Source organism: Sorghum bicolor, chromosome 9, assembly GCF_000003195.3.
Source record: "Sorghum bicolor cultivar BTx623 chromosome 9, Sorghum_bicolor_NCBIv3, whole genome shotgun sequence".
In the NCBI taxonomy this organism is placed as follows: Eukaryota; Viridiplantae; Streptophyta; class Magnoliopsida; order Poales; family Poaceae; genus Sorghum; species Sorghum bicolor.
The window spans coordinates 36,831,807-36,846,705 of record NC_012878.2 but is presented as its reverse complement, the minus strand read 5'-3'; the positions used below and the strand labels follow the sequence as shown (position 1 = coordinate 36,846,705).

General features: G+C 42.7%; 1 protein-coding gene across 1 annotated transcript; it reads left to right on the top strand.

Annotated features, from left to right (window-relative positions):
- Positions 907–5,083, top strand: LOC110430441 (ATP-dependent DNA helicase PIF1-like). Its single transcript, XM_021448119.1, has 6 exons — positions 907–979; positions 1,076–1,216; positions 3,069–4,138; positions 4,377–4,423; positions 4,761–4,841; positions 4,930–5,083. The coding sequence occupies exons 1-6, from the start codon at positions 907–909 to the stop codon at positions 5,081–5,083; spliced, it is 1,566 nt and encodes a 521-aa protein (XP_021303794.1).

Genomic DNA, 14,899 nt, shown 5'->3' with positions numbered 1-14,899 from the left:
ATATAACTTCATGTTTATTTATTTCAAACAAAAATATTGATTTTAAACTTTATCTCTATATCAAACAGAAATACTGATTTTAAACTCTATCTACATATGACTTGTCACACAAACGAAACCCTGCAGATATTTCTAACACTACAATGGACGGAAGGCATGCACAACAACGGAAACGAAGAGCTGAGATGACGGATGAGCAGAGAGAAGATAATAAAAGGAGACACCGTGAGTACCAGCGTCAATATCGAGCACGAAAGAAGGTTGAATTGAAAAATAGTACCACCACAACTATTCTTAGTCAAATAGTGCCGACCTCCTCGCTCACAGGTGAACAAACTTCAAGCCCTTGTGCATTTTGCCGGCCCAACCCCTATATAACATGAACCTCAAATCATATTCACATGTGAAGGTGTGGATTTTGAAACTGGATTATCAACAATAGTGGAAAATGCTGAATCCGATGAACCCACAGATTGGCTACACAGAAATGATAATTATGTTCCACAACATACAGGCCCACGTACGGTCCTTACTGGTCCATTGCCTACTTTTGGTCAAACAGGTGATCACAAGAACCTTGTGCTACTTTTAAATAAAAAACATTTTATAAGTAAAGTCATTTATAAGTATATGCTACTGTACTTATTTATTTATTTTTTAAAAATTGTAGAAGTCCTTAGTGGTCCATTGCCTACTTCAGTTCAATTAGGTGAGATCAAAAACCTCATGCTACTTTTAAATAAGAAAAACTCATTTTTAAGTATGCTATGGTACTTACTTTTTTTTGCAAAAGTGAATATAATAGATCGGTGCCACAACCATGTAGATGTCCAAACCAATGAAGATGAATTTGACCGTGAACTATATGAACCGACGCATGATGATTGGGACGGCGATGGACATGCCATGGACGGCGACCATGGTTTACACAATGATAACTTATATGATGACGATGGAGTCATTCAACAACATGCACAAGGTAACAACAACTATATATAAGAATGTTATAACTCCAGCTTCAGTGGACCATATTTAACTCTACTAAATTAATTTCTCTACTAATATGTCTACACAGGTCATCATTACGAGTCATATCGCGTGCTTCCAAAGGGTCCTGCTGAAAATAGTGTGACGGATGATGATCCATATGAGTTTATCTACCACAACCTGCCACAAAGACATAAACTGAGACAAGTGTCTGACTGCAGTTACTGTGGTGCGAGTTTCAGTACGAGACACCCGGGTTTTGTTGTAGAAAAGGAAAAGTACAAATACATATTCCAGAGGTTCCTACAGAACTGAAAAGGTTATTCACAAGTCAAGTGCATGATGATGCAAAATATTTTTGGAAAAATATACGCTACATCAACTCACATTTTGCCTTCGCAAGCCTAGGGGTTACCCTTGATCGCAGATATAACAGTCCACGAGGGACCGGTATTTATACATTTCGAGAGATAACAAGCAATCTCGAACCGGGACAGGAACCACAAGATAGGTCAGAACTTGTTGCAAGAGTGTACAGGGCAAAGTTGCGAGATCTAAAAGATCTTCTGATCAAGAAGAAGTATTTTGGTGATGTTGCTGCATACGTCCATGTTACAGAGTTCCAAAAGAGGGGGCTGCCACATGAGCATTTCTTGTTGATCATGAAGTCAGGGAGTAAGTTGACAACCCCAGATGCATATGATCGTGTTATTTCAGCAGAGACACCAGACAAGGACAAATATCTAGAGTTGCATGATCTGGTAACGAGTCATATGCTCCATGGACCATGTGGCGTGCTAAACAAAAATTGTGCATGCATGCTGGATGGAGAGTGTCGCTTTCAGTACCCTCGACAGTTCTGTGAGGCAACCCAACAAGGAAAAGACTCGTATCCAACATATAGGAGAAGGGATGATGGACGTCGAGTTAGGATTAGGAGAGCAGAGTTAGATAACAGGTGGGTAGTGCCATACAACCCTGGTCAACTAATGAGGTACAACTGCCATATAAATGTTGAAGCGTGCTCAAGCATTAAAGCAGTGAAATATCTATTTAAGTATCTATATAAAGGTCACGATCAAGCATCATTCTCAGTAAATGCAGACCAAAATGATAGAGACGATGGTGTCATTAATGAGATACAACAGTATAGGAATGCTAGGTACATATCTCCACCAGAAGCCATCTACAGGATATTTGGTTTCCCAATGTTTGGAGTTTATCCGGCTGTATTGCAGCTCCAACTTCACTTGCCTGACATGCAGTCAGTGACATACAATGATGAGGAAAACCTAGAGGATGTTGTGAGGTGCCCAGGATCTAATAGGACTACACTGACAGAATATTTTAGTAGAAACTGTGAAGATAGGGTAGCAAGGAAAATATTATATAGAGAGTTTCCAGAACACTATCGTTGGATTATAGGGAGAAAAGTATGGCAAGGAAGAAAACAATCATCAGGACAGATAGGACGGATTGTCTATGCTAACCCTGCTGAAGGGGAGAGATACTTCCTAATAGTTCTACTGAATCATGTGAGAGGTGCAACATCATATGAGGATTTAAGAACAGTGGCCGGTGTCACCTACTCTACTTTTAGGGAAGCATGTGAGAAAAGAGGGCTAATCGAGACAGACCAATCAATCAACGACTGCTTGACTGAGGCCACCACATTTCAAATGCCATGTGGTTTGCGAAGGTTGTTTGCTACCATACTTGTATTCTGTGAGGCCACTGACATACGTGGACTATGGGACAAGCATAAGGATGCTCTAGGTGAAGACTTCAGTTGTGACAACGGTAACACATCGATAGTGGAGCAAATGGTGCTCAAAGACATACGGGATATGCTTCACTCGATGGGGAAAGATATTAGAGATTATGGTCTACCACCTATTTCTGATGAGGGTCCAAGCTCTGTTGACATGATGAGGGAGGTTACAGAGGAACAAAATATCCCTATAGACCAAGATCACTTAGATATTTTTGATTCTCTTAATAAGGAGCAGAGAGAAGGGTTTGATGAAATCATTCAACATGTCTTTGCCAATAAGAGCCAGGTTTTTTTGTGGATGGTTCAGGAGGCACGGGGAAGTCGTTTCTATACAAGGCCCTCCTTGCTAGAGTTCGGTCTAGAGGATTAATTGCCATTGCAACAGCCACATCTGGTATAGCCGCATCAATATTGCCAGGAGGACGCACTGCACACTCTAGATTTAAAATACCAATTAAAATTGGGGACAACATCATATGCAGCTTTACAAAACAGAGTGGTACTGCTGAGTTGCTTCATAGGGCATCTTTGATTATTTGGGATGAAGTTGCCAGGACTAAGCGTCAGTGTGTAGAGACACTTGATAGGTCACTCCAGGATATCATGGAATGTGCTTTGCCATTTGGAGGAAAGGTCATGGTATTTGGTGGAGACATTAGACAGGTCCTACATGTGGTGACACGTGGGACAAGAGCACAGGTAACTGATGCTACTTTGCAAAGATCCTATTTGTGGGATAAAATAAGGAAGATAAGATTGTCACGGAACATGAGAGCACAGTCAGACCCCTGGTTTTCTGAGTACCTGTTACGAATTGGAAATGGAACCGAGGAAACCATTGGAGATGATTACGTCCGGCTCCCCGATGACATTGTGATTGGTTATACTAACACAGAGGTGGCAGTCAACCAACTTATTCAAGATGTTTTCCCATCACTTGAAGAACATGCAACAGCCTATATGAGTTCCCGTGCCATTCTGTCGACCAAAAATGACCATGTTGATCGGCTGAATGCAATGATGATTGAGAGGTTTCCAAGTGACGAAAAGGTTTACCACAGCTTTGACACTGTTGTTGATGATCCTCAGAATCACTTCCCTATTGATTTTATGAATTTAATAACTCCAAATGGACTCACCCCACATGAGCTTAAGCTAAAAATCAATTGTCCTATGATTCTTCTCCGCAATCTTGATCCAAACAATGGCTTGTGCAATGGAACAAGGCTCATGGTTAGAGCATTGCAAGACAATGCAATTGATGCTGAGATCGTTGCTGGACAACATGCATGGAAAAGGGTGTTCATACCAAGGCTTTCATTGTCCCCCTTAGATGATATTTCTCTTCCTTTCAAGTTCAAGAGAAAACAATTCCCAGTGCGCTTGAGTTTTGCCATGACGATAAATAAATCACAGGGACAAACCATTCCTAATGTTGGGATCCACCTACCGGAACCCGTGTTCTCACATGGACAACTCTATGTTGGTTTATCAATGGGGGTGTCAAGAGCAACAACAAGAATTATATTGTTAGCCATGTGCTTGATATTTTATTTTTGTATCATCAGAAAGTCCTATCTGTCTCTTACATGATGTTTGCGTTCCAAACTTTCAGGTTCATCTGACTGTTCTGGGAGCATCTGTGAATAAATGGAAGAAAAGGCAGGTTCTTGTAGCACATCTGACAACAGCCAGGAAGGCAGTAATGGAGCATGGCTGATGGCCGACGAGGAGGTAGTGTGAACTTCACAAGTTTGTATCAGTCTTGGACCTAAGCCCAGAGTAGTACAATCTGTTCTCTGAATCATCTTACTTTTTGTTTTGCAAAACTGAACCTTAAAGTGTATTCAATGGTACAGCCTTATCAGACGACGCCATGTTAATATGCCGTTCATTCTGCTTGTTTTATGCCGGAATACTTGTAAGCACCCGAGCTTCCTCCTAATGATGCTAAAAGAACGTTATGTTCTCTGGATTTCTGAGTTTCCTTGTAATGCAGTGCTCTTCCAAGTAATATTCTAGACTTAACTGCAATAGAAAACAAGGATGCTGATTCTGCTTGGTTCACACCATTGAAGGAGTAAGTATACTTGTTGTTGCCTTCCTGTCCTAACAGGATGGGAGCACATTTCTTCTCTTATTGATTCCTAAATTTGAATTTGTAGCAGTGTTCTTTCACATGAGATGATGGATATGGTGGCTGAAGCAAAGGATCTTGCAAAGGAAAGCAAAACTGGGGATAATTATGTAAGAGAAGTGAACACGGATGAGAATAATGGGGGTTCTGATTGTACTATGATTTCTATCCCTCTGCAAGAGTGAGTAAAAGCTATATTTTTTCCAACAATTTTTTTTTCTACAGCTAATCATTTACTTCAAGATCTTTAGATCATACTGTTAATAGATCTTGATCAGATTAAACTTGAAACAGAAATCAACAACTGGAATAATCTGATAATGCTCTAGAGAATATGGCTTGTGGAAGTCGGAGTGCAAATTACAAAACTGAAGCATCAGAAAATGAATCACTGAAGTTTGTAACAGTCTTGGACCTAAGGCCAGGGTAGTACAACCTGAAGGTGTGCTTAGGGGAAGGACGAATTCTGTAACTGAAATCTGTTCGCTGAATCAAGACACTAACTGAAGAATTCAGCGTAAATAAAACGGGTTGCATTTGCAAAGCAACATGTTCAGATGCTATGCTCCAGTCGTTAGCATTGTAATTTTAGCCCTCATGCTATTGGCAATACAAGTTCCCATATTTACATTCTATTTCTTTTTTTGGTTTCGGGCCGGTCGATCTCAGAGTGACACTATTGCTCAAATTTATGTCATCAACACTAGATCATCATGGCGATCTTTACTGCTGTAAATAATATTAGGATAGTACTGATGGATACTGAAGCTTCAGAATGACCACTCCGATCGATGACGGTCGGTATTATCCAGCTGGGAAGATACACATAGTATACACACATAGTATAATTGCCATGGCGGCCATCGCCGTTGGCCGCAGAGCCATCCATCTCCCTTTCGGAGGTATCTGCTCCCTTCCTCTTACGCAACACCTGCACTACTATGTGTATATCCATCTGCTGATCTGCAGTAAGATGATGTACATGTACATCATCCATCCATGATCGATCGTCCATGCTGATGTTGATGCTACACCGAGAATGAAAAAGCACGGCGACGAGGCATCCTCGTGAGCACGAGGAAGCACGCCATAGACCTATGCGACCGCCTGGACATGGAGGAGGCACACGCGGTGCGGGAGCCGACTTAGTAGCAGGCGACCTTCCTCGTGCCGGCCACCAAATGAGCCAGCATTTATAAAATATAAATTCAGACTTTTGAGCAGAACTAATTTAAGATTGTTTGGATATGATAAAAAACAAATAATCCATTCTTTAAGGCATTTGGGCTTGAGGCCGCTAGGCCCATACGTCAAGACGTCCATCAATCCATCCCTGTGACTGGCCAGCAAACCCACGATCAACGCGCTCCCACGATTAGCGCACCTAATGATAATGCAAACCCCTCGCCCACCCTAGCCGCGACCACCAACGCCCTGAGTCCTCGACAGCCCAAGCAGCAACAAACCACAGCCTAAGTCCTCGCCCACACAAGCCGTGCCCGCCCCCAAACGTGGACAGCGCCCCGATCTCGCGTCCTCGCATGACCAAGACAAAGGACTTCATCGAGAGTCCATCCACGACCAACGCCATCAACAGTCGTGTTGCCGCCTACAGAGGTCACACCTACAATGGAGGTGATCACTATCAACACCATCAACGCCCCTCTCTTCATGCTGTGGTGAAAAACGTAGATCCAAAACCCTGTTTTATACTACTTGACTATATTTGTGACGTTTTCTATAGGAACTGGCGAGTGGCAATAGGCCGGTGATGAACTCACAAGAACTGGATTCCCATGAACCAGATGGATCCCGTCTGAATCATAGTTTGTACTTGTACTGTACTTGCTACTTACCAATCTAAAGTTGTGACGTCACCTGATGCTTTAATATCTTTTAATCCTTTTATGATTCATTAAAAAGAAAACATGGTGGCACATGATCATGCCTTAGTAGACACACAAGTAACAGAAGTAAAATCTAGCCTGCCAGATGACTTTACTATACCTTATTATTATGCAGTAAAAGTGAAACTATGAAAGAATATTGGTTGTTTTTATAAACATCTCCAAGATTAAGCTGTAGCGTTAGCACGGGCATTATACTAGTATTTATAATTAGTGATATAAATTAGTAAATTTTACCTATAAAATTACTTAATCTATTGATTTATGAGAGATACACTTGATTCCACTTTTGTTAGCAAATGATGTTCATAATCAAATGACATACACTAAACCCTAAACCCTACGTCATAAACCCTAAACCCTAAGCCCTACCCTGTAAACCCTAAACCCTAATCCCTACATCGTAAACCCTAAACCCTAAGTCGTAAACCCTAAACCCTATGCCGTAAACCCTAGGAAACCCTCCAACACCAATAACCCTAAACCCTAAGCCATAAACCCTACACCCTAGGGTCTAGGGTCTAGGATTTAGCATTTATAATTAATGTCATGTATACACATATTTTTGTAGAAATGGCCGACCTGAGAGATGACGAAGTGTTGACGGTCCTTAGGTACCATATTTAATTATCAAATAAACAATGAAAAGGATCCAACACCCAGACTTAGGGTTTTATCTGACAGAATTCCACGAGTTTTGGTGTTTGTCTATTTCTATAGGGGGTTATCAGGAAACTTGGAGGAAAGGCCCACATGTCGGGTTTACAAAGAGATATTAACGTGTGTACCAATTTTCTATCATCTAGAAGAGTCCAGAAGCCACTGGAACGAACGGAAGGCCGAGTGGGCCCGAGGACAGGGCGCCCGCCCTCCCCCCTAGGGCGCCCGCCCTGCTCTGGTAGCCAATCAGGCTCCGCCTCGTGGATTATGCTCTACCGACCTAAAGGATTAAGGAAAACCATGCGATTAAGGTCGGTTCGATCCGACAGCCCACGTTCATTTGGAAGGGCTATATAAGCAGGCCCCCTGGCCCCTAGAGAAGACACCTCTGCATCCCTATTCATTATTGATAGATAGAGCAAAAGATAGGGTTTGGAGATGAGAGCTCCCCTCTCTTCTCTAAACTAAAGTAGATCTAGATAGTAGCGAGATGGAGAGCGAGGGACGATTGGAGGAGAGGCCGTCCTGTCGGTTCTTCCTCCGGTTGTACTTCGCCATGATCAAGCTCTATTCAAGCTAGCTCATGGGATGACTCTGGTAATCAACTACTTATTTCATTATGCAATTACTATCCATGTATATTCTGGTTCATAACTCTTTTGAGTACTTTAATCTATAGGACGCTATAGGTGAGAGTTGTGCTATAGGTGTAAGCATGGTGCTTAGACCTAGATTACTTGTGGATATCCCCGGTTAGCCGGAACATGTGGTAGGCCGCGTAGGTGACAGCTACGTAGTCCTCTGTAGTCCACCTCCCGTTAGCAGGACTGGTAGGAGTCCTCGACCTTAGGTATAAGCATCCTCTGTGTTGGTTTATACTTATGGTACGCCACAGACAGACATACCCCTTTCAAGTAGAGAAACCCTAGTTATCCTCTCTATTCTCCTATTATCGCCCATATATTAGATTGCTCTACTCTATATTCCCCCATTATCATTTTACCTTTAATATTGTTCTTATTCAATTCTATCACATTTCCTATTTACACCCACCTGTTTGTCTTGGTTAAGTTAGAGCGTAGTTGGTTCTCCCGTTTCCCTGTGGATACGATAAAACCTTTAACCGGATAAAAGATACAACGGTATCCGTGCGCTTGCGGATTTATCTATGTGCGTATAAATACCATAGTACACTCTAGTGCCATGCTGGGGATGACAACCTAGTATTCAAGTGGTGTTAACAAGTGTCAACAAGCTTTTTTGCGCCGTTGCCGGGGAGACGGTTGCTGAGTTGACTACAAACTAGCTTAATCATTTTTCTAAAAAATATTACAAAATAATATAATTTTCATTTTATCCTTTTCCTCATCTCTACTATTCTTTCTTCTTATCTAATCCTTGATTTCTGGTCTATCATGAATGCAAACATGTCTATCTATCAGTTTAATAGACCTACGGGCACACATCTCGAACCACCAAAATCTTCAAAGCTTATCATGACATCTAGTTTTGAGATAAGCTCGGAATACATAGAATTTCTTCAAAAACAACCTTTCTCAAGAGAAGGTGAGGAAAACCCATACACACACCAAAGAGAGTTTTATCGAGTCTGTGACCTCCTTCGCATGGAAGGCAATTCCTATGAGACCCTTAAATGGAAGCTCTTTCTGTTCTCTTTAACGGGAAACGCTAGACATTGGTATAAACTCAACATAGGAAGTGCTCATGGAGATTGGAAGGAGCTATACAATAGTTTTCTTTTCAAATATTTTCTGATCTCCAAAGTGGCAGATCTTCGGGTTGAGATTCTTTCTTTTAGACAACTAGAAGAAGAATCTCTTGGCGAATCATGGGACCGCTTTATTGACCTTACTCTCACGGGCCCAAATCTTTCTATTCCAGAAGAAGTTCTTCTAATTCACTTTTTTAAGGGCCTTAGTAGGGAAAATAAGCAAACCCTTAATGCGGCCTCTCGAGGATCTTTCCACCACCTGTCCGCTAGTGAAGCTTGGAATTTGATTGATTTAATGAGCGGAAAGTCTCCTAGAATTTATATCCCTAAGAAAGAGAAAGAACCAGTTCCTAGACAAGAAGAAGAAGTTTCAATAGCCAGATCACAACCACTTCAATCCCAAACTATAGCTATCGATCCTAAACCATCAATACCCCAAAATTCTCCAAGGGAGGAAGGAGTTCCGACCTTAAAGCTTTCAGATGCTGATGGTTTAGACTTCTAGTTCCATAAGAGACTTTCAAGCATAGATAATTCAAATCCTTGCAATGATGGTTCTCTTAGAGAATGTCCTGGTTCCTGTTATGAAGAAGTCGAGGATGACATATCAAGTGAAGGAGAGCTAAACCATATAGACGATTCTATCTGCTCCCCTTCCATCTTCACAGATTCTAAATCCATCCTTGACATTAGAGACCCCTCTTATCCCTGTCCTTTTCAGTCTCGTTATGATCCTAGCAATCCATCAAGATGATCAAACCATAGGAGTCATAAAGACCATGAGGATGACATGTCAAGTAATGTCATAGAAGGAGAGCTAAGCCATATAGAAAATTCTAACACCTCCCCTTTTCTGATCACAAGTTCTAAATGGGTAGAATGTGTAGAATGGATGGACAAGGAAGAAGCCTTAATGGATTCTGACTTTGGCTCAATTTCAAATGGTGAGTCCTTGACTCCCGTTGAAGATGACATTCATCCAACTACAGAAGAGGACATAGGCGAGACCAATCCAGGAGAAACTCCGAACATTCAGATTGGAGACGAAGATAACATTAATGAGCATAGAATTTATTTCATAGCCACTTCATTTACTCCATGCTCATATGCAACATCTTCCCAATCTATTGGTCTCTCCAACCCCCTCTTCCTTTCAATTTATAAAAACTTTAAAAGGACGGTTGTCGATGCATATGTCTATAATAAATATTGCAGATCTCATTGAGTTGATCTTGACATAGGTCAGCATTAGGGTTTTATTTGACAAAATTCCACGAGTTTTGGTGTTTGTCTATTTCTACAGGGGGTTATATGGAAACATGGAGGAAAGGCCCACACATCGGGTTTACTTAGAGATATTAACGTGTGCGCCAATTTTCTATCATCTAGAAGAGTCCGGAAGCCGCGGGAACGAACGGGAGGCCGAGCGGGCCCAGGTACAGGGCGCCCGCCCTCCCCCCTAGGGCGCCTGCCCTGCTCTAACAGCCAATCAGGCTCCGCCTCACGGAATATGCTCTACTGGATTAAGGAAAACCGTGCGATTAAGGTCGGTTTGATCCAACGGCTCACGTTCATTTGGAAAGACTATATAAGCAGGCCCCCAGGCCCCTAGACAAGACACCTCTGCATCCCTATTCATTATTGATAGACAGAGCAAAAGCTACGGTTTGGAGATGAGAGCTCGCCTCTCTTCTCTAAACTATAGTAGATCTAGATAGTAGCGTGATGGAGAGCGAGGGAGGATTGGAGGAGAGGCCGGCCTGTCGGTTCTTCCTCCGGTTGTACTTCGCCATGATCAAGCTCTAATCAAGCTTGCTCATGGGATGACTCTGGTAATCTACTTTTTATTTCATTATGCAATTACTATCCATATATGTTCTGGTTCATAACTCTTTTGAGTACATTAATCCATAGGACGCTATAGGTGAGAGTTGTAGTATAGGTGTAAGCGTGGTGCTTAGACCTAGATTACTTGCGGATATCCCCTGTTAGCCGGAACGTGTGGTAGGCCGCGTAGGTGACAGCTACGTAGTCCTCTGTAGTCCACCTCCCGTTAGCAGGACTGGTAGGAGTCCTCGACCTTAGGTATAAGCATCCTCTATGTTGTTTTATACTTATGGTATGCCACAGACAGACATACCCCTTTGAAGTAGAGAAACCCTAGTTATCCTCTCTATTCTCCTATTATCGCCCATATATTAGATTGCTCTACTCTATATTCCCCCATTATTATTTTACCTCTAATATTGTTCTTATTCAATTCTATCACATTTCCTATTTACACCCACCTGTCTGTCTTGGTTAAGTTAGAGCGTAGTTGGTTCTCCCGTTTCCCTGTGGATACGATAAAACCTTTAACTGGGTAAAAGCTACAACGGTATCCGTGCACTTGTGGATTTATCTGTGTCCGTATAAATAGCATAGTACACTCTTGTGCCATGCTAGGGATGACAATCTAGTATTCAAGTGGTGTTAGCAAGTGCCAACACGAAGAAATATTGATGAACATGATCCGCGATGGCGATGAACAAGTTTATTTTGACGATCGCAAATGCAATGAGAATCCTCGAGGCATCGATGACAGTTCTCAATACTTGGCCCTCGAAGGCATACCGGAAGACAATGTTGGCTAGGTCTGTAATATGCAACCTTCTATGCTTATATACATGAAATTCAAAATAATTTCCTTTATTAATTATCTTGTTTCTGCCTACACAGCCACCTGGCTCGACGATAACCATGGTTACCAGCAGAAAAGTACGATGCCCGAAGAAGTCGGTGGAATGTCGGTTGGTTATCACAGATTTTGATGAGGCAACAGGCCAGCCACGTGAACCCCTTGCAAGAGCCTTTGTCAACCACTTAGGCTACCTTGTCTGGGATAGGCTCCCGATCAATGCACGTGAATGGAAGAAAAATAAGCAACACCCTGAAATTAGTTATGTCTCCGATCATGATACGGAACAAGTTTCGGGTGACGTGTTGTAGACACAAACGATTCAGAGTTGAAGGATAGAGTTCAGGATTAGTCTATGAAGAAGATGACTACACAAGTCCAGTGCTGGAAGAAGCATCTATACAACGACTATATCAAGAAGAACAAGACTCTGGATTTCAACTCTAAGAACTTTATCAAGCTGTGGCCATTTTGGTACGAGTTTGTACGGTTCAAGACATCAGAAGAGGGTCAGGAACAAGCGAGAAGAATGCAAGAGAATGCCCAACACAAGACCTACCACCATAGGATGGGATCAGGTGGCTACCCTACTGCCATTCCTAAGTGGGAAAAAGCCAAGCAAGAGCTAATTGACACGGTGTTGGAGCCAGAATCTGTCGACTGGCCTAAGTGCACCAAGCACTGGTTTTTCACTCACAAGGGCAGCTTGGGCCTAGAGACCAGAAAGGTCATGTATGGGGAATGCATTCAAGCTGTAGTAGAAAGATTTCATCAAGATCGCTCCATCGCTCAAAGTGGACAGTGGCAGCTGAACAGAGATAAAGATGAGCTGACATACGCCCTGAGGAACCCTAAGCATGATGGACGGACGAGAGGCTATGGCTCAGTGTCATGGGAGCATGCCTTCCCTCAGGACAGAGAAACATATAGAAGCGACAAGAGAAAGAAGATGACAGGGAACGGCTACGAAAGTTGGAGGAGGCTGTTATGAAGGCCAGTGAAGAGGCTCCTAAGGCAATAGAGTGGGAGGAAGCGCTTAAGGCCACTATGAAGGAGCAAATCAGAAAGGTCATGGAGGAAGTTGTAAGTTCCTGCCTCCAGAGCTTGTCACAGCCGGCCACCAACATCAGCCCCGACTCTTGTCAGTTGAAAAGCAGTTGTGCTTCTACAGAGGTGCATGTGAGGCAAGATGATGTAGGGCTGTGCTTCCCGGTGGTTGATGTCACCGCTCCGTTGACATCCTGTGAGCTGCATATTCCTTAGGGGAATAGCACAGTTAAGGTGGCTACCGGTGTTGTATCTCCTATCGACCCCACAAAGACACTAAGGATCCACACAGTCATAATACCACCTGGATATGCTAGTGTCTCGGTGGATAGAGTGGTCAAAGGCCATGAAAATGTGCCTCTGGATATCAAAAGTGGTGATGAGGAGAAGACCCTAGGTGAAGCGGAGAAGACATTCATATGTTGGAAGAAATGGTACATCATTATTCTTAGGGCACCATCACTTCCTCCCCCTCAACAACAACCGAGCCCTAGGTGTGGATGAATGTGAACACAATTTCTTATCACTAATTATTTACTGTATTACATTATGGTTGACTCAAGTATATACCTTGTTAGTTTTTTTCACATCAAGACCTCCCCCAACCTAAGTTTGTGTATCCATTCACCACATGACAACAGTGTCGTGGGACACGACGATGAGGATGATTTCATACAAGACAAGGCTGCATTCCCACCGCCAGCCGTATCTCCTCCACAACGGACTCCAACGCCGGCAGCGGCCAAATCTCCTCCACCACAGCAAGCTCCAACTGCGCCACCGCCGCCTCCTCCAATTCTGACACCGACCGCCTCATCAGCATCGACTGGTCCATCAACGAACAAGAGGCCTACCAACCCACAAAGATCGGTCCAACCTATAGCGAAGAAACAAGATATGGTCACGAAGACCCTGAAGATAACCAAGCTTTCATACAAGAAGACTGATGAAGAACTTGAGGCTTTAGTGAAGTCAGATGTGCAAGCATTCTTCGAAAAAACCAAAGCTACCGCACGAGCAAAGCAAGAGAAGCCATTCCTATTGTATCCTCGCTCACAGTTGAGGCAAGATTATGCAAGATGAGAAGCTTGTCGCTAGTAAAAAACCAGCGCTGCCACTACCAGACTACGAGCCTACTATCACAAAAACAATCAAGGTGGACAAAAGGAAATAGAAGGCCGAGAAAGAGGTTGCACAGCTTGGCCAACAAGTGCAGCAATCAGTTCCGCCACTAGTGATTTTAGAAACAATATGGTTCCAACATGAACTTTCTACAAATGGCGATACCTGACGCTGTGAACGTAGATGAACTCGCCTAGTGGATGGATGCGACTAGGCTCTCCATAGAACAACTTATGGGTTGGGAGGCTATTAAAGACGTCAAAGTTGTTGATGAATGGCGGCGGCAGTATAGATATGGCAGGAGTCTATGCAACCCTGCAAATGTAAAACAACTTCGTACGCAAATGTACAAGCTCCTTGAGTAGTACATGAGTTTTTGTCGATAACATGAACTTGAACAATATATTGGCATCCGAGTCAGAGACCATCACTACTTCCATGGAGATGACGTCATATGGGCACAGTTTATTGAAGTACACTAGCTTCTCTATATGGATGCTCTCGACAAAGCTCTCATCAGCTACTACTGTTTGTAAGTTATTCTTCCTTTTAATCAATAATTCCACTCTAGCATATGTACGTATTCGTAATTAGTATGCTCACGACGTGCAGACACATGACGAGAGAACTCAGATTGAAACACGATGATCAAATTGGTTTTATTGATCCCTATATTGTGTACAAGGACACCAAGACTGACGATCCATTCAATCTGAGGCCTAAAGGAAATAGAGAAGAACCTTCGGAGGTTCTTTTATAACCAATGGCACAAGGACTTGATACTCTTCCCTTACAATATGGGGTAAAGTGTTGTGTTGTATCATGTCGTAGTGAATCCAGCATTAAGATATATATA

Coding starts and splice junctions, on each gene's coding strand:
- LOC110430441 (XM_021448119.1), top strand. CDS start 907: ATGGACGGCGACCATGGTTTACACAATGATAACTTATATGATGACGAT. Junction 4,424..4,760: donor GTGAATAAATGGAAGAAAAG/GCAGGTTCTTGT, acceptor CTTGTAATGCAG/TGCTCTTCCAAGTAATATTC. Junction 4,842..4,929: donor TGGTTCACACCATTGAAGGA/GTAAGTATACTT, acceptor AATTTGTAGCAG/TGTTCTTTCACATGAGATGA.